The following is a 25,777-nucleotide window of genomic DNA, read 5'->3' as shown; positions in this document are numbered from 1 at the left end:
TTTTTTTTTTTTTTTTTTTTTATACGCGGAACAACAGTGTTGAAAAAAAATAAATAACAGGAATAGTCCATCTACAGAACACGATACTCCGTAAAACGAATAACAACACCCAGAAAACAACGGCATTTTAAGGATCTAAAAAGTCGTCCCACCCCCTTTATTATGGTGGTTCGCCCGTCCCCCTGTTCCACATGTGTTGCAGTTTGTGCGCTGTTTCAGTGCGCTATGTGGCACAGAGGCTAACGATTTGAGACGCTGTGTGAGTATATCACAGTACCCTAAACCAAGGAAAACGATACAGTTTACTACACAGAAGTACGGGAATTGCACTATTATGCCAGGCAGGATTGTTTTTGACTCGGAAGAAGGTCAGTGCGTGTGTTTTCTGTGTTCTTGTGATTGCATTTTATTTGTATACAGTGTGTATATTCACTGGAGGGGTGCTGTCACTCCGGAGCGCTTTTCCTAAGTTGATATCATGCATGTGTCGATGGATGCCTCTACACTTTACTGCACTGCTGTGTGTACAGTGAAAGTTGGGACAGTGCTGCTTTGCTTGTCAGACTTGAAGTTCAGGGATGGGTGTTTTAGTTAGACTGGCTTTCTAGAAGCAGGCTGTAGTTAAAAGCTTGTAGATTGAGCCGGCCCGACACCGCCAGCGACGCGTTTGCTTAGTGAACTTAAGTACGAGGTAAAAACTGTAAAAAGACCCTACTGGGGAAATCTGTCTGTCACTGTAGTTCAACAATGAAGCCATGCCGCTTAAATGTATTTATTTTTACAGTAGTTAGTATTATTTTACATTTTTTTGTTTTGTTTTTGCAGTCAGGTTGTCATATTGGTCGGGTTTTTATTGTAACAAACTCCCAAATTCCCTAATGAAAAGAGAGTCAGACATCGATACTTTTAATCTCTTTTTGCTCTGCTTTAATCCTGGCAGCATCGATCACTCGCATCAGGCACACAGATAAACTAAGAGGGTTTAGTGTAGTTACAGTGTGTCGATGAAGTTTCGGTAAGCCACGTCCTTGCTATTCTAATACAATCTCGAATGTTGCTTTGTGTCGGATATTCCAACAACCAAAAAGAGTTGCTCAAAATTCTGCATTCTAAATTCTACACCTAACGCACTGCTGTCCAAGAATAACAATGCAGTGTGCCTGAAAATCCACGAGAACTCTCATCAAAATACATGGAAAAATGACTCGTGTTTCCAGAAGGAAGTGGTCTGTCAATTTTTTGTTGCAGTCTGGCCCTGTGTGTGTGTGTTTTTGTTTTGTTTTGCAGAATAATAACTGCTTGAAAGCAGAGTCTCCTGTTACAGAAGTGCTGTGGAGTTCGTTACCGCATTCTGAAATATCTTCCACACTGTATCACAAAGCCATTTTAAACTTGATCAGATGGCTTGCACACAGCACAGAGCAGCGCTGGAATGTCATCTTGTACATCTCGGCACAATTCCAAGTCATATTCTAAATGGATAGTGTCATAATTGTTTACATCACAATGAAACCAGCAATGAGTTACTGGGAGTTTAATAAGACTCGCCTGAGCTTGTCATCTCTACACTGGGGCTAATCAAGCTGATGCTCCCAGTACAGTCTGCTGTGTGTGGGGAGGTGGGAGGGTTCCCCTGATCTCAGGAGTGGGTTACAGAGGCGAGTGGAAACTAATGGGAGTGAGTTGAAGGAGCGCTGCCCTGTTAGAAAGTGCCTCCCTGTTCGTGTGTAGAAACGCTCCCATACAGCAGCTCAGTGCTGAGATGCAGGGAAGATGGCTTGATTGGGGAGCTACTTAATAATAGCCTCACTGAAACATGACAAAGCCCTGCTGTGTTGATTTTTGTTAAGAGCTGTTTTAAACCTGATCATTGGTTGTGGTATTTGAAGAGTGCGGGGAGCCAAACCTGCTTCATGGCCGCATCAGTATCACAGTATTTCTACCAGAGAGAGCCTCGGACGTCTTGCCTTGCCTGTAACTTGAAGCAGAGGTGCTTCGTGACGTCGCTGGGTGACTCAGCTCTCCGAAGGTGTGTTTTTAGGGATTTCACATAACCTCTGTAATATTGGATCAGTCATGCTTTTATGGGGTTTTTTTTATTTATTTTGCGGAGGTGTGTGCAAACCATCCCCAGGTGGATTAATCTCTCTGGTAAGCTGTTCAATAGCTGACCCCAGAGATTCCTGTGGATTCTCAGTTAGCGACACAAAGCGTAGTTGAGTTCTGTGGTTGAGCCTTGAACCCGAGAGGTGAGGTGAGGTGAGGCAATGCACAATATTGAAGGAGGTGCTGCAGTGAGCTCCTCAGAGTCCAGGAGAGGGAGGGGAGGGGAGGGGAGGGGAGGGGTACAACTTTTAGAGTGGCAGGCTGTTGATTTCCTGTGTTGACCCAGCTCTGCCTCAACTTGGCGGCTGCTTACTTTGTTCAGGGATGCACCCTGTGTGTGTGCGTCTCTCTCTCTCTCTCTCTCTCTCCCTCTCCCCTTCCTCTCTCCCCGGGTGCTCTTCATGTTCCAGTAGGGTGTTTGCTGCCTGTCCTTCCTCTCCCCGGGTGCTCTTCATGTGGTTAGTCACTCCACTCTGCTGGAGATGTTGTCGGTGTCTTCAGGATTCAGGCATTCTAATCATTTCCTCTCTGAGGGATTTCTGTTCTTTTAATATTCTAACAAAATCACAATCTGGTGTTTGAAGGGAGCAGAATCCAAAAATGGCTTGCTTTGAACAGCAGCCGTGCTATGTATTTCTAAATGGTCTGTTATGAATCTATATTGTATTTTGGCAGGTTTAATTTGTAGTGTTTAAAATGCTCTTTGAGGTGTAAGTGTTTTATAGTAAGCTTCACACATGTGTTGGCACTGCCCTCTTCGTGATAACCCTGGAACTGTTCACACTGAGCATATCCAATAGCGGGACATTGAGCAGTCTGACCGTGACCTGCTCCCCTCCCGTACACAGCCTGACCGTGACCTCCTCCCCTCCCATACACAGCCTGACCGTGACCTGCTCCCCTCCCGTACACAGCCTGACCGTGACCTGCTCCCCTCCCGTGCGCAGCCTGACCGTGACCTGCTCCCCTCCCGTACGCAGCCTGACCGTGACCTGCTCCCCTCCCGTGCGCAGCCTGACCGTGACCTGCTCCCCTCCCGTGCACAGCCTGACCGTGACCTGCTCCCCTCCCGTGCACAGCCTGACCGTGACCTGCTCCCCTCCCGTGCACAGCCTGACCGTGACCTGCTCCCCTCCCGTGCACAGCCTGACCGTGACCTGCTCCCCTCCCGTGCACAGCCTGACCGTGACCTGCTCCCCTCCCGTGCACAGCCTGACCGTGACCTGCTCCCCTCCCGTGCACAGCCTGACTGTGACCTGCTCCCCTCCCGTGCACAGCCTGACTGTGACCTGCTCCCCTCCCGTGCACAGCCTGACCGTGACCTGCTCCCCTCCCGTGCACAGCCTGACTGTGACCTGCTCCCCTCCCGTGCACAGCCTGACTGTGACCTGCTCCCCTCCCGTGCACAGCCTGACCGTGACCTGCTCCCCTCCCGTGCACAGCCTGCCTGTATCAGGAGCAGGAACGCTGTACGATTCTGCTATGCTTGTACTCCCAGCTCTGGGTTTGGGGGGGGGCATTCGATGTCACGCTCCTGATTTGGGGTTTAAGAGGCGGTCATGGTGAAGAAACTCCATTCGTTATCAGCAGGGGTTTGTTCTGATGTGTGATCACGAATATTTTCAAATATTTAACCCAGCAGCAGTTATTTCTTAAACCCAGTTTGCTTAGAGTTTGAGTAGACGTCTGAAGAAAGTGGCTCGTTTGCCTCCTCCTTTAAACTGTATTTTTGGGGGGGCAAACCTGGACGCTTTCTACGAATAACTGGAGGAAAAGGAAATCTGTTTTTTATTTTGTACAGGGATGGAAATAAGACTCCCATTGCATAGGAATTTGATCCATGTTACTAAGAGTTTAACAAGACACATGAGCTTGTGACCTCTGCACTGTGGCTAATCAAGCTCGTAATAAAACCTGGGATGGATGAAACTGCTCTGCAATAGGAGTGTTGGTGCCATCCCTGTCTTCATAAACATCTCTTGTGTCATACACACTGATGGGGCAGAAGCTTGTCAAACTGCAATTACCCAGCACCACCCTGACTAGAGCGTTTTAAACGGTTTTGTTCCTCATACAGCAATGTTGTGTAAGTACTGTAATGTCAGGTCTGAACCCTCTGTCCGTTCTGTGGAAACATTCTCAACCTCTCTTGAAAACACAACCCCCTGCCCCTGTTTTGTCTTTCGCTGTGACCTCTACGGCCTGGGTTTGACTTCTCCCCTCGCTCGCCGTGGTACTGCACAGCTCCAGTGAGACCGGACCTCGAATACAGCGTTCGGTTCGGCACTATAGAAGTGACAGTGTTGCTTTGAGTCCATCGAAGCAACCAGACTGTTCCCAGGGCTAAAAGCTATGAGTAATGAAGATGGGGAACTGGAGCTGTGCAGAACTAAGAAAGGGTGGGGGGAGACTATTACCTTTCTCAAATCCTAAAGAATTGACCTAAGCCAGTATTTAAAGCGTAGCACAGAGACTAGAGACAAGTGGAAAGGGTTGCCAAGCTATGTTTTTGCTGCCGAAATCATTAGGGTCTTTCAAAAAGTGACTGGGTAAAATTCTGGGATCAGTCAAATGCATCCCTCAGTCTGTTTTATAGTGAAATTTGAACTAGTATTTAAAGGTGGGAATGAGGTACAACATCCTCCTTGAAGAATGTCCCCTTTCTTGAAGTTTATGGCATGCTGTGGGATCTGTGCAGTATTTATTCCAGGCCTGTGTGATTCCATTGGGCTGCCCCTGCTCGGACACCACCTGGAACTCCAGCTCCCAGTGCTGTCTTCATCACTAGCCAATGAGAGTGCCACAATTCTGTCACAGATCGTAACGTACCAAAACGTTATGGAGCTGAGAGAATTTAGAACTATTTAGCTTTCCTTGACAGCATGCTAAAAAGTAGCAGCATCCTGGAAATATGGAGATGGCTAGATCCATATGTTTCTGTATGAATGTGAAATACAGCAGCATTGCATTGGGATTCGATGCGCTCAGACTAGGCTACGTGAGGATTGTGCTGATTGGACCCTCCCGGAAGGTTCTGCTTGGACACTAACACAGAACATTGCTCCTTTACTCTATCTGTTGCATTTGCTGCAGGAACAGTGACTGGGATTCAGTCGACCACTCTAGGGATGAAAATAAGGCTCCGATTGCAGAGCAGTTTGATCCATTCTTGGTTTCACTATGAGTTTAATAAGAGCTTGTTACCGATACACTGTGGCTAATCAGACTTGGAGTAAAAACTGGAATGGGTAAAACTGGATTTCCCTGGAGTGCATTCCCAGCAAAGTCCTGCTTTTCACCTGTGTGTTTGCGTTATTACATTTAGGGACAGTATCAGCTGCGCTTGTCATTGAGTTTGCAATACTGCCCCCACTGGTGGAGTCAGCTTGGCTGTTTCTGTTGGAAGAACTGTGTTCTTGTGGAAGTCTTGAAGTTGTATTCTCTGAGTTACAGGACAGGAGTGTACAGCGTCTGTTTTGCAATGTTCTATACAGTAAAGGGGGTGGAGACCTGTGACTAACCACTGTGTGTTGTGCTGAGACATGCCTGGGCATTGTCTCCGTTTAGGTATGTAGTATTTCTTGTTTTCTTTTTCCCTTCATCGCCTGTAAAACAGATGTCTTGTTTTTTTTTAAATATATAGCTTTTCCCTGCCAGCGAAGCTATAAATATCATATTTTATAGAGGCTGAAATCGTTGCTGTGGTGTTATAACTTTCTTTGAAAAAGCAGCCGACACCACATGGGAATCAAGAACTGTCTGAAACGTGTGTGTGCATCCACTGCACTTGAGCGATTGCAAATACATTGATGGCAAGAAGACTCCCATTGCAGAGCACTTTGATCCACTAGCAATGTAATAAGCTTGTTATCTACGCTATGGCTAATCAAGCTGGTAGTAAAACCTGGAAAGGGTCAAACTTACTTCCATCCCTGAGGTACAGCAATAGGACTCCCGTTGCATAGGAGTTTGAGCCGGGCCAGTGCCGTGGGCTTGGTTTTGGTATTGTGATAAGCTCGGTGTGGGGTTAAACTCGGTGACCTGGAGTGTCTCAAAGTGCTGTCCAGTCGGATGCAGCTGAGATTTCTACCGCTGCTTCATAGACAGCCTGCTAGACTCCTAGAGGGTTGCGACATTCTCACTCGGCACCCTACAGCTGTTCTTGTGCACTAGAATCTGCTCTCTCGCCGATCCCCTTTCGTGAGTTATAATCTTGTGCTAATTTTTTTGTCCTTTAAGTTTGGTAACATCTGGTACTGTTGTGTTTAAATGTACTAATGTGGGCAGAACTGAAGCTTGATGAGAGTCAGTGATAAAGAATGCAGTCTGTGCTCTTTGCCTGGATCTCTGTGGAAGTGTTGGTTGAGTCTCTGCGTGTCCACACTTGCCCCGGCCCTCGTAGAGGTGAGACAGGAATGTCGCAGAGAACAACACGAGATCCGGCCTCATCACGCAGAGAGTGTGTGCTGTGCTATGTGCTACAGGGCCTCTGTTTCATAGCTCTGCAGGTCGCAGTTTTGTAAAGTCATAATGTACTGTATGTTTCCTTGTTGTTGCAAGAGTAGGCGTAGCCTAGCAGTTACCCATAGGTAATGATTCATTATTTATCCCTGTCTGGTTATGCTTCCTGGGTCATTTCATGTTGTTCAGTGTTATAAAGAATGTCTACTGGATTATTAGAAAATCAAATTAAAAAAATAGGGTTACATCTTGAAAAGGATATTCCTGGTCTTTGCTGGAAAAGCAATGCACAATCACACTGTCCTGTCACTGGTTCAGTTTTCACACATGCCACCAGCATGCAGTATGTTTGGGCATAGGATTCAGGAGCTGAGTGGGGTGATGTGTGTGTGTGTGTGCTTGTGTGTGTGCGTTCGTGTTGGGAGCCCCGCAGTCCAGGCGACCCTGTTCCCTGCTGTGGGCTGTGGATCCGGGAGAGGCTGGATGAGCAGGTCTGAGGTTTCTTTAGTATTCTGTCAGGTCTCAGAAAGCCTGTGATTAATCCAGGGGTGATATGACTGTTTACCTCGACCCGCTGCCTCCAAAGCAAACAGCACAACAGTGGGAGGTTTCCCTCTGAAGATGCAGCCTGGAGGCCGTGGCGAGCAGCTTTCTACTGGGAGAATGAGCACGTCTTTGAGGAGGTGTCCTGAACTGGGAGGTCTAAGAAATCCAGACCTTGAACAGCAGCAGCAGCAGCAGCTTTTGGAAAACCTGCTTTACTGCTGTAACTCTCTCCCAGTATACTGGGTTCTCTGTGGGATGTGTAAATAGACACATGGTTGTTCATGAGAGACTTGTTGTTAGCTCTGTATGGTGGAGCAGGTATTCATACCAGCAGTGCCTAAATAACACTTCATTGTTTACAAGATTCTTCCCAAAAAAAAAAACATTAACCAATATCAGACTGTGAAATAGCTGTTCGTTCCCCAGCAGGACGAATGAAACATTATTCTCTGCGCTCTTTAAAAGTTTGAATATTCCCAGAGAATTTAGTTCCAGGTTAATCATTTGGTATTGCATTACATGGCATTCCCTGTAAAATAATTTTTCATTTGATGGGGTGGAGGGTGGAGGGAGGCAGGGAGGGAGTGAACTTGGGGAGCAAAGCCCTTTCCAATCTGGACCAGTGCCCGGTACATTTTCTTTTTGGCTCTGAAGTAAGTTTAAGGTTTTGATTCAAACCGGTCCAATCAGATCAAGCAGCTCGGAGATCCTGTTCCTTTCCTGCTTGACGTGTGTTTGGAATCACAAGTGACCTCCTTGCTATTCGTTCCTGTAGCCAGGTTTATGATGGGGTTTGATAGGGTTTCATTTGGAATGAAAGATACTCAAACTAGCCAGTCCTTCTGGTTCTGAAGCTTGGTCAGCCAGGTGAGCTGCGATTACATTCTCCTACTGTTCAAAATTGAATCTGCTGTTCAAGATATGGTTAGAAATCCCACATCCTGCCACCAAGGAGCAGCGTTAGTCTTGTTACGCTTTTTTGCGTAAGGGACTGTGTTGTGAAACAGGATTTCACATCTCTCTGCCTTCGTCTGCATGAAGATGCATTTCAGTATTGTACAGCAAACTATTCGGCTGTCTTTTTGATTCCTTCTAACAGGAGGAAGGCATCACAGGCCACTTTGTTTTTCTTGTTTGTCAATTTTACCAGGACCTGCAATATTCATTTTAGATCCACGTTGCTTCACGGTGCTTCTAAAACAGTGCTGTGGTTTGAATCCTCACTGTTTTGACATGACCCAATCCCTGCACTGTAATGTTGGCAGCCATGGGGCACAGGCAGCGATCGGTGGAGAGAATCAGCAATGCGGGAATGTTTGAGCCCTGGATCGGTAGCAGGGGATGAATGTTACCCGGTGTCAGTTTCATCTGCTCTTCCTCGCAGACTCCTGAGGAATTTGGCGAGAGACTCGGAGCTGAAGGGAACTCGCCAGCATCTCGCAGAGACCTGTGTTGCTCCTGCGTTTCACAGTGCAGGATGATGCAAGTAATCCTGGCAAGCGAGGTCTGCAGGCTTCATAGAGACGAGAGAAATAGGAATCTGCCTGAGCAGTGCTAGTGACAAGTGAAGGTCAAATAAATATTTAATAAAACTGACAAAGGTCTGTCTAAATACTAGGGGTGTAATGATTCATCGTGGATCAACGAATCGCGATCCTTTCTTTACGTGATGTATCACAAGGGTGTCCAATCACGGTGCTGGAGGGCTGTTCCACTCCAGGTTGAACAGAATGAACTGCTTCAGGGTCTGGATGGAGGTTTAATTGGCACGCTCAAGGAAATGGTCTTCTGTTTTAAATTCAAGCGATTTACTCTGTGAAATATCTGTTTGTTAACTGTGTGAACTACAGATCTGGCTTGATGTACATCAAACACAACTGTAGGTGCATGGGTTAATGTTTTACAAAAATAAATGAACAGGAGTCCGTTTACACCAGAGTAAAAGCTCATGCCTACATTTCAAACCCGGTGCATGAGCCAGCCCTCCCCTCAACGCCCCTGCGATGATTCAATTTGAGACCTTGGGGGCCCTGTTTATCAAAGCCATTGTTTCCAGTGATGCATTTGGCATTATTTAAGAACCATTTTTTATTAAACAGTAAGTTTTAAAGAGATGTAAGAAAGTAGACAATCTGTTGGAAATGCTGCTTTTTTTTCTAAGGCATTTTATCAATTTCACGACCACAACTTGCTGTGCTTAAACAGCCCTCATGTGGTGATGCTTTTACTGGGGCAGACTGTAACATCTAGGAAACTGCTTTCTGTGAAAATCCAGAAAACAAAATCTAATGTCATGTGCCTATTCTCAAGTGTCCTGTAGTATATGACTGCACTTCAAACCCTGCTAAAAAGTGACTCCACAAGCACACGCATTCAAATCAATACTTTTTTTTTTTTTTTTAGTAGTTTCAGTGTGAGTGGCCTCTGGAGTCTCAGCTATTTATAGTTCCCAGCTGTCGCTCTGAACTTTCACTCCGCTGCTTCCAGTTTACATGGGGCCTGTGTGAGTCTTTTGAATATTTCTTTGCAGTTTCATTGTGAGTGCCGGGGACCTCTCGGATCCCTGTGCCCCGTGCAGGGACAGCCAGCCAGCCTGCCGGGGTCCTGTCCTGCACGAGTAACTGTGTTACTACTCAGCTGGACAGTCCATCCTGAGATCAGCTGGACTGCATGCAATTCCCCTGTCAATCATTTGGAGGCCGAATGGCGTAATGTTGGGATCAAGACCACTGGGTCCTGGCTTGAACTTCAGCGCTGGGATGCATGTAATGCACTTGTCCACTGTAATGGACTATTATGTACTATTAAAAAAAAAAAAATTCCACTAGGGGCTTGATTGAAATACAGTAACGAAATTCATTGCACCAGTTTGACCTAAACTGGATTTGAACCCAGGACTCCCAGGAGGTAAAGGCTTGAAAGGCTAATGAGTTTTGGGCGGGGGTTCTTTTTTTATTAATAACATTATTCTAGATTTCAGTTATCAGCTGGGAGCTCTGGAGCAGAGCGCATGCCATGAGATGTAGGGGGGAGGTACTGGCAGCGAGCACAGAGCTGGGAGGAATCAAAAGGCTTAATTGTCGGAATGAGAAACAGATGTTGGAGCGGAATTCTCCTTTTTTTCCTGGCTGTGCACTTGCGCTCTCTTTCTCTCCTCTTTCTCTCTCTCTTTCTCTCTGCTCTTTGAATTTTGGCTCTGCCCACTGCTGCTAAATAGGGTAGGGCAACAGATTAGAGTGCTGCTGTGCATAAAAGAGAGAGAGAGGGCAAGGGTTTCCAGCAGGACTATAACTTTCTCTCTGAAGCTTGAGGGAGCCTGGTAAAGTCTTTATCCCAGCACAGCCCCCCTGCGGCTTATCTCAGGTGCCACCGGAACAAAGTGTGTGATTTTTAAAGGGGCTCCTGGGGGTGCAGTGAAGCACTCTTGAGTTCACGCTGTCACAGCATGGCTCTGAGCCCTGGAGTGGTGCTGGACTGATCGCTGTGGAGAGCTCTTTAAAGCACAAAGCACTCTACTGTAGCCTCGCCACGTCGCATTAATTACATTCAAGCTACATTTGCCAGTTGATCAGCTGTTGTTTAATTTTGTTCTTGATGTATTGGTATGTTGTGTGTTTCGGAGCAGCTCTTGAGCTGTAGTTGTGAGGTTATCTTTTACATTAGACCTGTAATATTGGCTAGACAATAAGGGTGCACTGATACTCGTCTTTATCTTCAGGTGTTAAAAAAATCAAAACACACCTTCTTTATTCATTTCAAAACAAGAAAAGCTTTCCTTCCCTCACCTTTACCACTGAGTACCATTCAAGGGCAATTAACTTCCACATTCGGAGTGTTTTTCAAAAGCTGATCGGAAACCAAACATCCCTCTCGTTCGGGGTGCTGACGGGTTTCCTCCCCTAGCGAGGCTGTATTTACGAGGTTTGAGTATCGGCTCACTCCTGCTAGCTAAGCACAGTCTGCTTGATCACAGCAGTGCAGGAATGAAGAGCTGAAATACGAGGGGTACAGAGTTTACTTATACTCCCCTAGTTCTCTGTTGTCATGCAGTCTATGCATATTTTAAAGCTGATTTTCAAAAGTGAAGGAATATTTGAACAATCCGATACTCTTTGGGAAGTCCAGTGCTTATTCAACAGTAACCTGCTCTGTGGAAGCAGGGTCTGGGATTGCAGTACAATACGTTCCTGGTGCAGAGTAATTAACACCTCTGGTTTTACCTGGGGGGCTTCAGTTATTCAGCTTGTCAAAGTGAACTCCAACAGATGTGTTCTGTGGGTTTGCATTGCCACGCTGCCATGTTTGGTCTGCATTTGTTCTCTTCGGTCTAGACCTGGTGTGATCTCTGTTTATGTATCAAAGGCCTTGCTGAGTTGCAGATGAAGTCTGTTGCTGTGGAATGTCAAGCAGAGTGGTGCCATTGTGCCTGAAATTGGTCTAGTTGTCTGATTGGTTCAGGCTCCTGTGGGAGAGCTTGTAAGGTCAGCTTTTACATTTTAATGGTTGATTTTATTTGTTGTTATGCTTTAAAGCTCACAAAATGTAATGCAGTGCATGCAGTTTAGGAATGTTGCATAGTTTGTTTTTGTGATCAATAGTTTTTTTAAATTTTATTTAATAACATAAAGCATAAAAAATAATAATAAAATAAACAGTTTACAACATTGCCAGTGCTTGCACATTAAAATAATAATAAAATAACTATAATCTAAAAATAAAATTGCATACCAAAAATAGAAGCTAGTATGAAGGTAATGGAAAGGAAGCCCATGCCTGTATAGCTGTCAGACGTGCCTTTTTAATGTTGGCTGTGGAGCATTCCAAAAAAACAACGCTTCTAAACTCCGACAGCCAGGTAGCAATCATAGGAGGAGTGGGGTCTATCCAAAGCCGTTAAACGGATTTCTTGGCTGCAGTTAACCCTGCCAGAAGTATCCTGCTCTGGTGTAGAGAAAGGCCCAAGGAGGTGTCATCATTCAATAGAAATACAACCGGATATTTTTAATGCAGGGATGGAAACCAGACTCCTATTGCATTGCAGTTTCAGCCATTCCAGGTTTTACTGCACGCTTGGTTAGAGGTAACAGGCTCAGGTCTGTCTTAGTATTAAACTCAAACTGCTGTGCAATGGGAGTCTAATTGCCATCCCTGTGATGCTATACAGAAACTAGGAAATAATATTTGATTGGTTAAGTAATTGCATACAACTCCATCTGCTGCTTACTGTAAAGTATTGCATACTAAGTGGGCTTCATACTGTTCCACATGTGTGACCCCCTGCACACTCTCTCTCTCCCTCTCCCAGCTGGCAGTGTGCATGCCCGAGCCGGTGGGCCCCCCCTCTAGGTGTGACTTGTTGTGGGCTTGTGCGGAGGCTGGCAGGGCTGTCATCAGGTACAGCTGAGCGAGCGCTGGCACTGGGCTTGGTGCCCACCACCGAGATCGTCCCACCAGGACGAAAATGAACAAGCTGAACTTCCATAACAACAAAGCCATGCAGGACCGCCGCTGCGTCTGTGTCTTCCTCCCCAACGATGAGACCCTCAACATCATTGTCAATGTGAGCACCATGGGCTGGTCCTGTTAGCGATTGGGAAGGGGCAAGAAACTCTGTGTAGGGTAGAGTGTGGGTGCGGGGCTCTGTAAGGGGTTTATACTACTGTATACTAGTTATAAATAACAAGGCAAGAGGCAGCAGTTATCTACCTTCATTGCAAACAGCCCTTGTACCCTATCCAAAGCAGGGCTGAGGTCCGCTCCTTTTTTTAAAAGTTTCCAATTCTCATTCTCTCTTAATCAATTCCAATTCCATTTTTCACACAGGCATTTTTGAGCAAACGCATGAACAGCTTGTCAGCAGCACATTTCACAATTGCAATACAAACAGATCAATTCAACCTGTTAGTGAAACACCATGAGCTGCTCAGATTTAGAGTCTGTCAGGGTGCACCATTCTGGGTGGAAGCTGTTCCCTGTGATGTGATATATTTGCAGATACTATGTTAAAAGCACAGGGAAACAGGCTGGCGCAGTGCACATGTTATTTGGTTAGTTACTCTGTGCCCTGAACTTGTTCATGGAATTATTTTCTGTACAGTATGTGAATTCTGTAAAATACCTCTAAGCCAGTCAAAGCACTTCAGATCACTGATACTCCTAGACTGGGTCTTGTCTTGCATGCAACGCAGCAATGCTATGTCAGGTGGTGTCTGTCCAGCTGTAACAGTGCAGCTTTGCCTCGTGACCTCACGCTCCTCCCCCTCTCTGAACCCTGTCTGTGTGCAGGTGAAGACGCTGTGTCAAGATCTTCTCGTCCAGGTGTGTGATCTCATCCGACTCAAAGACTGTCACCTCTTCGGCCTCAGTGTGATCCAGAGTGAGTGCCGGCCTCCTTCTGTTTTGATGTGTAACTGCGCTTGATTAAGATTATTAATGCTGTTACATGTCCTGTTGACCCTCGCGAGTGAGAAGAGTCTTAAGAGACAGATTTATTTAGTGCAGGAGTAATTGGGGGAGACTGGGCTGTTCCTGTTCCATTGTAGTAACTTCCACTGACCCAAGGTCATCCAGACTTAGACACACAATACAATAGCTTGTGTTGTGACCTCCGGTGTGTGGTTCTGTCGGTGTGTTTGTGTTTTGGGGGCGGGTGGGTCTGTCTCCAGGCTCTGGCCATGTACGCTTTTCTTTGTGGTGGGACAGGGTGATGGATGGATGGTGACAGCTGCATGATGCAGTGCTGTTTGTTTTTTAAATGAGAGAATGTCCATGCGTCTGATCTGATGTGGAATCAGCATACAAACAGGAGCTGTGTGGGGGCCAGTCCAGCGCTGTGCAGCACCGCAAGCACGGGCCAGTCCAGCGCTGTGCAGCACCGCAAGCACGGGCCAGTCCAGCCGCAAGCACGGGCCAGTCCAGCGCTGTGCAGCACCGCAAGCACGGGCCAGTCCAGCGCTGTGCAGCACCGCAAGCACGGGCCAGTCCAGCGCTGTGCAGCACCGCAAGCACGGGCCAGTCCAGCGCTGTGCAGCACCGCAAGCACGGGCCAGTCCAGCGCTGTGCAGCACTGCAAGCACGCTGTCCTGCAGGCCCTGTATAACTACAGTATAATGTCCATGTGGGGATTATTCTATAGCTTTGCATGCAGAATGTTGAGAGAAGCTCTCGTATTAACCTGCTCTGCTTCTCCATCTTGCAGATAACGAACATGTATACATGGAGCTGAGTCAGAAGCTTTCCAAGTACTGCCCTAAGGAGTGGAAGAGGGAGGCGAGTAAGGTGAGAGAAGTACAGTACTGCACCCATAACAGGGATGCAAATAAGACTCCTGTTGCGTAGCAGTTTGGTGCATTCCTGGTTTTAATGTGAGTTTAATAAGACACTCCTGAAGTTGTTACCTATACACTGGGGCTAATCTGGCTTCTTTTAAAACCTGGAATGGGTGGAAGTGCTATGCAAAAGGGATCTTATTTCAATCATCGCCTTCTTATTGATTTCATGGTGAGTTGTACTCATGTTAACATGGACTTCTGTATCTGAAGAATGGTGCCTCGTAATGCTGTGTCCTCTTCTCTGTGACAGGGAATCGATCAGTTCGGACCCCCGATGATCATTCATTTCAGGGTGCAGTACTACGTGGAGAACGGCCGGTTGATAGGGTAAGGATCAACAAATGTTTTAGTTTTTTTTTTTTTAGTTTAAATAAAACCCAGGACAAGTTCTTTAAATAACCTCAACCCTGGAGACATGCATCTTCTCCTGCACTCTGTGTCCTCTAGCTGTTGATTCCGTATATTCATGCTTTCTGGATCTGCTTTTGTAGCTGCTGCATGGCGTGTTCCCTGCTTCACTGATCCTCTCCCTCTCTCTGTGTCCCTCTCAGTGACCGCACTGCCCGTTACTATTACTACTGGCACCTGAGGAAGCAGGTGCTGCAGTCCCAGTGTCCTCAGCGAGAAGAGGCCTACTTCCTCCTAGCTGCCTTCGCTCTGCAGGCCGACCTGGGAAACTACAAACGAAACAAACACTTTGGGAAGTACTTCGAGCCCGAGGACTACTTCCCTCCCTGGGTAAGTGAGGGCCTCGTCCCTCTGTGCTGAATGAAGATCTCGTCTCTAGTGTGTAGGAGCCACGTGGAGCGCGAGCAGGAGAGCGTTACAGACGAGCTGCGGCAGCAGAGATTCTGGTTACAGCCTCTCTCTTTTGATGTTTAACAGTCTGTCACGTATTCAAGCCCTTGAGAAAGCACAGAACAGGAAAATAAGCTGGGAATAGCTGTGGAGTCTGGCAGGCGTTCTGCGGGGTTTTCTTCTGCTGAGCTGGCACTCCAGCCCCCCCACCCCCCCCTTCAGGATTTTAATGATGTTGGAGCAGCCATTGGCTTAGTTAATGTAATCTTGCGTTCTTTAACCCTTTCCTTGTTCTTGTGACAACTTGAACTCAGACTACTTTGGTTGGGTTAAAGGAGGCCAGGTTTGGCCGCAGTTGTAACAGCTGCATTTAAGAGAATAACTGAATATTATTTGTGTTATAGCTGTAGTCTGTTAATCTGTGCTGTTGCCAGTTAGCAGTCATAGTGAGTGTGACGTTTACCTGCTGTACTGATCCCTTTTCTCTTTGTGTCTGCCCCCCTCCCATCCCCTCCCTTCAGGTGATTGTGAAGAGGGGGAAGGAGTATATTCTGAGGCACATTCCCAGCATGCACAAAGACCAGTTTGCACTGACGGCCTCCGAGGCTCATCTGAAATACATCAAGGAGTCGGCCCCTCTGGATGACGTGGCCGTGCATTACTACCGACTCTACAAGGTGAGGGTGGGGGGGGGGGGGGGGGTGGGGGGGGGGGGGTTACACTGGCCTTGACTAAACACAGAGAGAGACACGCTCTGGGCTCACACTGCAGAGCTCCTGACTAGACACAGAGAGAGACACACGCAGGACTCACACTGCAGAGCTCCTGACTAGACACAGAGAGAGACACACGCAGGACTCACACTGCAGAGCTCCTGACTAGACACAGAGAGAGACACACGCAGGACTCACACTGCAGAACTCCTGACTAGACACAGAGAGAGACACACGCAGGACTCACACTGCAGAACTCCTGACTAGACACAGAGAGAGACACACGCAGGACTCGCAGTGTTCTACTCCCTCAATCTCTTGCTTCCGCTCTCTTTCTCTCTTTCTCTCTCTCTCTCTCTCTCTCTCTCTCTCTCTCTCTCTCTCTCTCTCTCTCTCTCTCATAGGACAAAAGGGAAGTGGAGGCCTCCCTGACCCTTGGACTGACCCTGCGTGGAATTCAGATCTTTCAGGTAAGAGATGAGAGAATTACCAAAGCTCAGATCGGTTAAGTGATTTAGTACTGGGGGAGGGGGTTAATGCTGAGAGGACAGGCTTGTATGCAGTTGCAATGAAGGTGTTTCCAGCAATGCTGACAGAGTCTCTGCTTGTTTTTCAGAATGGGGGCGAGTCCAAGCAGCTGCTGTATGACTTCCCCTGGACCAACGTGGGGAAGCTGGTGTTCGTGGTGAGTGGAGACTCTCGCGGCCGGGGGCTGTTCTGTCTGCTGCACTGATCCCTTTAGTGTAGCGCGAACCATTCACAAGATCCACTGCGTTTAAATAATAGAGAGGATAGGAAAGTCAAACGTCCAGCAGACTCTTAATTAGTTAATTTCTGAATGTAAGAGGCAGCGCTGTTAAGATCTGCTGCTGTTTAGATGAGTGGAGTAGACCTTGCTGGCGCTTTCAATATCTGTTATACCTCATAGGCATTTTCTACCACCTGCCTGCACTGATGTATCTCCTGAGTGCGGTTGTGTGCTTCACCAGGAATACTATGAACTAGTTCACAGAGAGGGCTGTTAATCATGTTCTCTACACAGACTGTGAAAAATCTCTATATATTTGTACATACTCTCTCACACCCCCACCCAGCTCTGTGCTGCTCCTCTCCAGCTGCACCACATGTTTAGATTATGTTTTTTATAAAATATGAGCTCGTAAAGTAAAATCACTGGAGCCACCCTGAAAACGCATTCAGCTGGCGTCCAAAGAGCTGTTCGCTTGCGTCAGACCCCACAGCTTCGTCAGCAGAGGATGGGAAAGAGAACACTTCATCCTGCAGCTTCCCGTTCCAGCGCGATTGTGTGCGTGTGTGTGTGTGTGACCTTTCATTCAGTGAAGCTTTATTGAACCAGGAGACAGGCAGACCAAATCAATTCCGACCAGATCGCTCTACCGCAAAAACCAGGAGGGGAGCTGTGTAATGGGAAACCTGCTGCTTTTAATTCAACCTCCACAAGCCATTATCTCAATTAAGCACAACACATTAAACGATGCATCCTGGTAACAGATACATTAGACAAAATGGCTTTAATTACTATTTATTTGTTTACCTAAATAATCTGCCGCACAGATCCAACTTTGGCGTCTTAAAGTTTTAAAGCACCCAATAAGACTCCAGGAAGTGCCTGAGTGCGTTCCAGCAAGCAAGTCTTGTGTTTGAAGGGACAGGGAGCCTGTTGCTGGTGTTTCAAATGTAATGACCATGGAAGGGCGTCTCTTGAGAACAGGCTCTGCTGATTTACACCCCAAATAAAAGTGCCTAAAGGGATTAGAGGTGGGAATCGCTGAGGAATGCTGGCATGCATATCCAGGACCACTTAACCCCTTGCAGTCTCGTCCTGGGAAGTGAAGACCATGCAATGAACCAGCCAGCTGCTACACACCCCGGTGCTTGCTCGGGCTTCTCCCTCCAGTTAGCACCCGTTCCGGTGTGAGGGCAGCTCTGCCGCGGGAACCCGTTCCACGTGTGCTCTTTTGAACTCTGAGCTCCTCTGTGTCTCTGGGGAGTGGGCTGACCTGTGCTGTTCTCCACAGCAGATAGGGTTACTTTGCAAGCTCTGGGAATGGCTGGTACCCTGCAGGCAAGGCAGAGGAACGCAGTGTTCCAGTTTCACACGCACACACATAGAGAGAGGGGGTTAGGGATATAGACACATACACACAGAGAGAGGGGGTGAGGGATATAGACACACACACACACACAGAGAGGGGGTTAGGGATATAGACACACACACACACAGAGAGAGAGAGGGGGTTAGGGATATAGACACACACACACACACACACACACAGAGAGAGAGAGGGGTTAGGGATATAGACACACACACACACAACAGGAGAGAGGGGGTTAGGTGTCTTCTCAATCCCCATAGACACACACACACACACAGAGAGAGAGGGGGTTAGGGATATAGACACACACACACAGAGAGAGAGGGGGTTAGGGATATAGACACACACACACACAGAGAGAGAGGGGGTTAGGGATATAGACACACACACACAGAGAGAGAGGGGGTTAGGGATATAGACACACACACACACAGAGAGAGGGGGGGTTAGGGATATAGACACACACACACACACACACACACACACACACACACGCACACACATAGAGAGAGGGGGTTAGGAATATAGGCATACTCTGAGGAAAGCGATTATTTCAGCTCTTTATTCTCACAGTTTTGATCTCCAGCTGTCAATACCTCCAGGCCAAACCCAGCTGCAGCAGCAGGGAAGAAAGAACTATGTTTCACACATGCCAGTCTTCACCTGTCAGCAGTAACTGCATAACCCAGCAGGTTACCCTTAACTGGCATGTCTTTTAGCACCAGGTGAGTCTAGGTACATAGTGCCAAACCTACAATGCTCCGTGCTTCATACACCTGTAATATAACTCTGTTTCTGTTGCCTACAAGGCTGTGAGTCGGCTTCAACTCTTCACAGTACTGTAGCCTTCCTGCTGGCTGCTGTAATGCAGCCACTGGTCACTAGATGGCAGCAGATACAAGAACTCCTTTCCCACTAGCAGGGCACTGAAGGAGGATAGGTTTCCCTTTGCACAGTACATAATTCCCATTGCATAGCAGTTGGATCCATTCCTGGTTTTACTAGGAGTTTAATAAGGCACACCTGTGCCTTTTACCTGTTCACTGTGGCTAATCAAGCTCATATTAAAACCTGGAATGGATGACACAGAGTTGCAGTAAGAGTCTGATTCCTTCTTGTATGAAGGAGAACAGTAGTCCAGTGTGATGTGAGAGAATCAGCTCTCTCCGGTGGACCCTGTTTAACTGCCACTCTCTTTCTGGCAGGGTAAGAAGTTTGAGATCCTGCCGGATGGCTTGCCCTCGGCCCGGAAGCTCATCTACTACACCGGCTGCCCGATGCGCTCCCGACACCTGCTGCAGCTGCTGAGCTACAGCCACCAGCTCTACATGAACCTGCAGCCTGTGATGAAGCAGGTCCGCCGGCTGGAGGAGAACGAAGGTGTGTGTGAGACAGACACAGCTCCCGGATCAGCGTGAGCCTGCGGGGTGCTGTACTGCACAGACAAGCCTGCGGGGTTCTGTACTGCACAGACAAGCCTGCGGGGTTCTGTACTGCACAGACAAGCCTGCGGGGTTCTGTACTGCACAGACAAGCCTGCGGGGTTCTGTACTGCACAGACGAGCCTGCGGGGCTCTGTACTGCACAGACGAGCCTGCGGGGCTCTGTACTGCCTGCGGGGTTCTGTACTGCACAGACGAGCCTGCGGGGTTCTGTACTGCACAGACGAGCCTGCGGGGTTCTGTACTGCACAGACAAGCCTGCGGGGTTCTGTACTGCACAGACAGCCTGCGGGGTTCTGTACTGCACAGACAAGCCTGCGGGGTTCTGTACTGCACAGACAAGCCTGCGGGGTTCTGTACTGCACAGACAAGCCTGCGGGGTTCTGTACTGCACAGACAAGCCTGCGGGGTTCTGTACTGCACAGATTCTCAGTCTCTGTGTGATTGGAACTGCAGTTTGTACTCTGCGTATGTTTTTTGTTTCTTTCTGTTTTCATTGTGCTGTTTTTCTGTTTCATCCTCACTGTCTGTTCTGCCACCTCCTCAATTTTAAATATTTCACAAGAGTTAAAGATAAGGAGCTGTACAATCTTTTTCTTCTTCTAAAGTATTGCAATTATTTGTATTCATGTATTTGCAGCAGTGTGCACACTGGTTTGTTTCCTGGGATGCACAGTAATGTGATTTGTGTGTGTGTGCATGCCCAGCAGTGAAAGTGGCTGTTCTGAACACTTTAAGCACTCAGATAAGTTATCAGTTGATATTCCCCATGTTGATGTACAGCAGTGACTGACTCTGTCCCCCTCTCCTCTCCTCTCCGCTGCCCCAGATAAGAAGCAGTACCGCGAGTCGTACATCAGCGACGCTCTGGAGCTCGACATGGAGCAGCTGGAGAAACACTCGCGGGCGAGTGGCAGCAGCGCTGGCAGCAGCTCCCGGCACAAGAGGCTCTCCCGACACTCCACCGTCAGCCACGGCAGCTCCCATACCTCGGGCATCGAGACGGACAGCTTCCGCACCGCCAGCCAAGCCCCCCATCGCCCCCTGCGCACCTGCAGCAGCTCCACGACCAGCCACGGCAGCTCCCACACCTCGGGGGTAGAGAGCGGGGGCAAGGACGATGGTAAGGGGCTCCTTGCAGGGCTCGGGGTGTACCGGTTCAGTGCGTATCGACGAGTCCTGAAGCTGTCTTTTGAGAAATTGCATTGCAATAGAGGTGTGTGTGTGTGTGTGTGTGTGTCGTGATGCATCATGTGCTTCTGTATTGATCTACTCTCTCAGAGATCGAGATGCTGGTGGATGACCCAAAGGACTACGAGCACCTTCATGATGTGGAGTTCAGCCCGGACCTGTGCATCCACATCACAGAGGACATGCTGAGCACAGGCCAGATCAACGGCTACTCAGGTGAGACACTGGAACTGCACCGGCTTCTAAATAAGCCAGGAGCACTGCCCTATCGCCCCGTCCCTATTCACATGAGAGATGTACAGTAGATATTTCTGTAGTGTGAGTAGTAATAGAGCTGCACAAAACGACTATTCGGATAAGCCAGCCACAGGGGAGGTTCATTCGTGTCGAATGGCCTAATTTAGCATTCCAAGTGAGAGACGGCTGCTTTGGGTTTGCGTGGATCGCTGTTTTTCAGTCTAAGAAAGGCAGCAGTCATGGGGATATTGACATGTCTTGATACATGCAAGCTGGATCACTGGAAAGTATTGGGTTTGAAAGCAGCCTAATGCTGGTGAGCTGTCCAGTGTAACAGGGGCAGTATGTTCCCGCAGTGTGCAGGTTGGGGAGCAGTGCCTGTGCCCCGGCTCTAACTCTGCGATGCTCTCTTGCTGCTGTCTGTGTTGCAGGACTGATCGTGAAGGACATCAGCTCGTCCACCTCCAGCTCTTCAGAGACAGTGGTGAAGCTGAGGGGGCAGAGCATCGACTCCCTGCCGCAGGTACTCCTGTGAACTGTCATCAACTTACTTACCTTCCCTCCTTGAATCTAGTGCAGGGAAGTTTATTTTTAGGTAAGATAATCAGGGTCTATGAAATCAGACAGGCTTGTTTTTATGAATGAGTTTTAACACAAGCCTGGCCAAAGTTATCCCTTCCACTCCGGGTCTTTGTTCCAACCTTGTTCTAAATGGTATAGTTGAACCAGTTACACCTAAATCCAGACCCTGAAATAGTTAATTGATCTAATTGTTACCTGTAAACCTGGAGTGGCATGGCGAGTGGGCACCCCAGTTTTAAAACCATGGGGAGGGCAGCTGTGAAGAGCTGCCAGTCCTGAAGCTGACCGTACACTTGTGCTTTTCACCCTTTCCTCCCTGCTCTGGTTAGACGGTGTACCGCAAGCCCAGGTCATCGACGGACCGGCACAGTCAGAGCCTGGACGACATCCGGCACGACCACAAGGGCTGCCTGCAGTGGGCGGAGCTGTGCCAGGACGCGGCGCAGAGCTACACCTTCGGCTGCACGCCGGAGCTGAGCGACGCCGGCTACCACAGCCTGGCCGAGCAGTGCGCCGCCATCAAAGAGCCCTCTGCCAGAGCGGTCAAGAGGACCAGCAAGTACTTCTCCCTGGACCTGACCAGCAACGAGGTGCCCGAGTTCGTGGTCTAAACAGCTGGCACCTGGACTGGAGGGGGGGAGGGGGGAGGGGGGGGGGGGGGGGGGGAGTGAGTGAGAGTATCAGCGCAGTACAAACCACTCGACTGCAGCATGCTGTGATGAGAAGGACTCCTCACTGTGGGATGCTAGCGTGCAGGGAGTGGAACAATCAAAGGGCCATTTATATACAAACATATAGATATATACGAATGCCTGAAATAGTGCTTCCAGAACGAGCCAAAGCTGAAGAGTATGCGATGGTGCATAACATGTTTCTCTCTGAGAGCGAGGCACTCCCTGACACTGGCGTGGAGGGAGTATAATGACAGTGCCTGGAATAGTTCACTGTGAACTAGCTGAAAGGGAGCAGAACAAAGGGAGCCCTGGATGTATGCAGTTGTGCATAATATGACATTGAATGAGTTTTTTTTTTTTTACTTCATCTGTTAAGCTATCACATAAATTCCTCTTTCCCTGCAAAACAACAATAAAATACCACGACTGACAGTCGAACAGAAACGGACTGTGGCGCTGGATGCCGTTGTTTCTTGTAGAAGCTGTGGATTGCCGTGGTCGGAGCTCCCACGCTGAGATGCAGCATCTTCTTTGCAGGGATGCCTGGTCCTTTTGTAAAGGCATGAGAGAGGGATTCATTTGGGTTATACAGGACACCATTGTTTTGCAGGATACCAGGATGGTTCCCCCTCTTTGAAAGCATGCTGGCGGTTCAGCAGAACAGACTGCTTGTTGGTTCAATGCTTCAGGTTATTCCCTGCCTGATTTTGTAACTCCCCTGACACACAATGGAATGGACTCTGGTCACTAGGTCTTGTAACTGTCAAGTTATACAGCCGGCGATGAACAAGTCGTTGTGCGAGCTATCAACCAAAGACACATGCTTCAGCCAATCAGCGAGACTGTGTGAAAGTGTACTTGGTGGTAGAGACGGTACTGGAGCCATGCTACCGGCTGCTAGAACTCTGAGCAGAGCTCTTGCTGGGTTTCAGCACATGCTTTTCTCTGTGACACTGTGCAGGACTGGAGCCCTCTGCCTCCCTCCCCTCCAGCCTGTCCCAGAGAATGCTCCCCATACAGTACAGCATTGTCCTCAAGCCCTGTATCCAACAGGCATGTCTCTTCATCCAGGAGAAGCGTATTGTGCCAATAATGTTTAACAATGAGACTCTGCCATAAATTTCCCAGTCTGTGCCTTTTTAATTCTCGCCAGGTCCTATAGAAAGGTATGCATTGACAATCGAGCATGAGAAGGGGGTGGCTCGCGTTGTGTAAGAGTCATCGTAGTAGTAATAATGAGAGAGGTGTGTTTTACTGTTTAAACTCCTCTGGAACGATCACAGGTCCTGAGCAATGTTCTACGTTTGTGATGTACTTTATTTCAGATAATAGGATTTCTTCATTGCATGGTTCTGTGATTCACAGTGTAAGAGATGTGTAACATTTGAATCCATGGGCAAATTTAAGCAATTTTTTTCTTTTTTTTTTAATGTTTAAGTCCTACTCTCCTGCAATAGCTGAAAAATTATAAGTTGCTGTAAATTTTGAAAGTAGTTCAAACCATTGCTTCAGGTTTGTGGATCACTTGGATCCCACTGTTTATACTTCCTCCGGTAGAGGCAGTGGGACACTGTGGGTCTCTGTTGAATTGTAGAACTAATCACATTTAGAAGATGCCACCCTTTTATTTGTTGTAAACGCCCATATTTGGAGTGTGATGCTAATCTGAGTGGAAGCACCTCAAACAAAACAGGAAAGTGTCTGTATCTCGCTGCACAGAGGAGTTCTGTCATGATGATGATGTCACCCTCTGCCCAGGTGCACAATTTACGACCCTCTCCCGTGCAAGGCAGTGACCTCGTACCGAGGTCATGGCAAAGTCAAAGGAAGCTCTGCTCTGGAGCCGGTTCCTCCTGTGTGTATTGAGGAGTTAGTGTGGGGGATGGAGGATTCGCTCTGAGCCCTGCTTCGCAATGTAGCACAGAGAGATCTCTCCCCTGGTGCACAGTGCAGCACAGAGAGATCTCTCTGGCTTCTCTCCCCTGCTCCACAGTGCAGCACAGAGAGATCTCTCCCCCGCTCCACAGTGTAGCACAGAGAGATCTCTACCCCGCTCCACAGTGCAGCACAGAGAGATGAGATCTCTCCCCCGCTCCACAGTGCAGCACAGAGAGATCTCTCCCCCTGCTCCACAGTGCAGCACAGAGAGATCTCTCTGGCTTCTCTCCCCTGCTCCACAGTGCAGCACAGAGAGATCTCTCTGGCTTCTCTCCCCCTGCTCCACAGTGCAGCACAGAGAGATCTCTCCCCCTGCTCCACAGTGCAGCACAGAGAGATCTCTCCCCCTGCTCCACAGTGCAGCACAGAGAGATCTCTCCCCCGCTCCACAGTGTAGCACAGAGAGATCTCTCTGGCTTCTCTCCCCTGCTCCACAGTGTAGCACAGAGAGATCTCTCTGGCTTCTCTCCCCCTGCTCCACAGTGCAGCACAGAGAGATCTCTCCCCCACTCCACAATGTAGCACAGAGAGTTCTCTCCCCTGCTCCACAGTGCAGCACAGAGAGTTCTCTCCCCTGCTCCACAGTGCAGCACAGAGAGATCTCTCTGGCTTCTCTCCCCTGCTCCACAGTGCAGCACAGAGAGATCTCTCTGGCTTCTCTCCCCTGCTCCACATTGCAGCACGGAGAGATCTCTCCCCCGCTCCACAGTGCAGCACAGAGAGATCTCTCTGGCTTCTCTCCCCTGCTCCACAGTGCAGCACAGAGAGATCTCTCCCCCGCTCTACAGTGCAGCACAGAGAGATCTCTCCCCTGCTCCACAGTGCAGCACAGAGAGATCTCTCCCCCGCTCCACAGTGCAGCACAGAGAGATCTCTCTGGCTTCTCTCGGCAGGATTCACACACCAGTCACCAATCAGCACCCTGCAAACCACGCTGAGCCTCACCCCATACTGGTGTTACAGTTCAGAGCAGCAGGACGAGCAAGCAATCACTCAGAGCAATTTGAACAAATAAAGAAAATTGTAACGCAATAAAATTTGTCCTCCAAACTAACTGGGATCAGGGGGTGTGCAAGTAATGGAGCTGTTCTGATAATTCAATTATGACAGTGACATTTTTCACATGACCTTCCCAATCAAGAAACCTCCTAAAGATATAATTCAATCCCTTTAGTTGTTCAGGTGTAATTAGAGCACCTCTCTGTCCTGCAAGTACCAGAGCTTGAGGGCTGAATACAGCATTTAGGAAAGAAGAGCGCCACACACAAGACAGATTAACAGGGCTGTTCAGATAACCAGTATATCCTCTCATTAAACTGCCCTCGAATAAATACAACCCTCACAAGAAACAAATAAAGAACAACACAGCTAAGAAGCCAGCTGACTCTCATATTCTGTTGTAGAGGATACAGCAAATAGCAGCTTTCATTTTCTTTAACTGGAAAATGTTTACAAATATAGTTTTTTCTTTTTCAATATCAACATTTGTTAGTATTTTTGTATGAAACTTTTTTTTTTTATAGAAAAATGTAGAATGAAGTTGTTTAGTAAAGGTTTCTCAGTATTATGCTAACCATTACATTGCAGACAGTATTAATATAACCACGTGGCATTGATTTAATTTTTTTAATTCTTTTTTCT

At 48.0% G+C, this 25,777-nt stretch overlaps 1 protein-coding gene across 3 annotated transcripts; it reads left to right on the top strand.

Moving 5' to 3' along the window:
* Positions 1-204: 204 nt before the first annotated feature.
* On the top strand, positions 205-22,178 carry LOC121324108 (FERM domain-containing protein 6-like). Of its 3 annotated transcripts, XM_041265582.1 has the most exons (15): positions 205-368; positions 11,476-11,594; positions 12,419-12,673; positions 13,399-13,489; positions 14,312-14,391; positions 14,695-14,771; positions 14,996-15,182; positions 15,764-15,919; positions 16,360-16,425; positions 16,572-16,640; positions 19,278-19,452; positions 20,344-20,637; positions 20,796-20,921; positions 21,374-21,465; positions 21,854-22,178. In XM_041265582.1, exons 3-15 carry the CDS (start codon positions 12,575-12,577, stop codon positions 22,133-22,135), a joined length of 1,794 nt encoding a protein of 597 aa, XP_041121516.1. In that variant the 5' UTR covers positions 205-368; positions 11,476-11,594; positions 12,419-12,574; the 3' UTR covers positions 22,136-22,178. The 3 variants fall into 3 exon arrangements, with proteins under 3 accessions (XP_041121516.1, XP_041121515.1, XP_041121517.1); XM_041265581.1 differs by lacking the exon at positions 11,476-11,594; XM_041265583.1 differs by lacking the exons at positions 11,476-11,594; positions 12,419-12,673; positions 13,399-13,489.
* The last annotated feature ends 3,599 nt before the right edge of the window (positions 22,179-25,777 follow it).

Source organism: Polyodon spathula, chromosome 12 (genome assembly GCF_017654505.1).
Source record: "Polyodon spathula isolate WHYD16114869_AA chromosome 12, ASM1765450v1, whole genome shotgun sequence".
NCBI classification, from domain to species: Eukaryota; Metazoa; Chordata; class Actinopteri; order Acipenseriformes; family Polyodontidae; genus Polyodon; species Polyodon spathula.
This window is presented reverse-complemented; position numbering and strand designations above follow the sequence as displayed.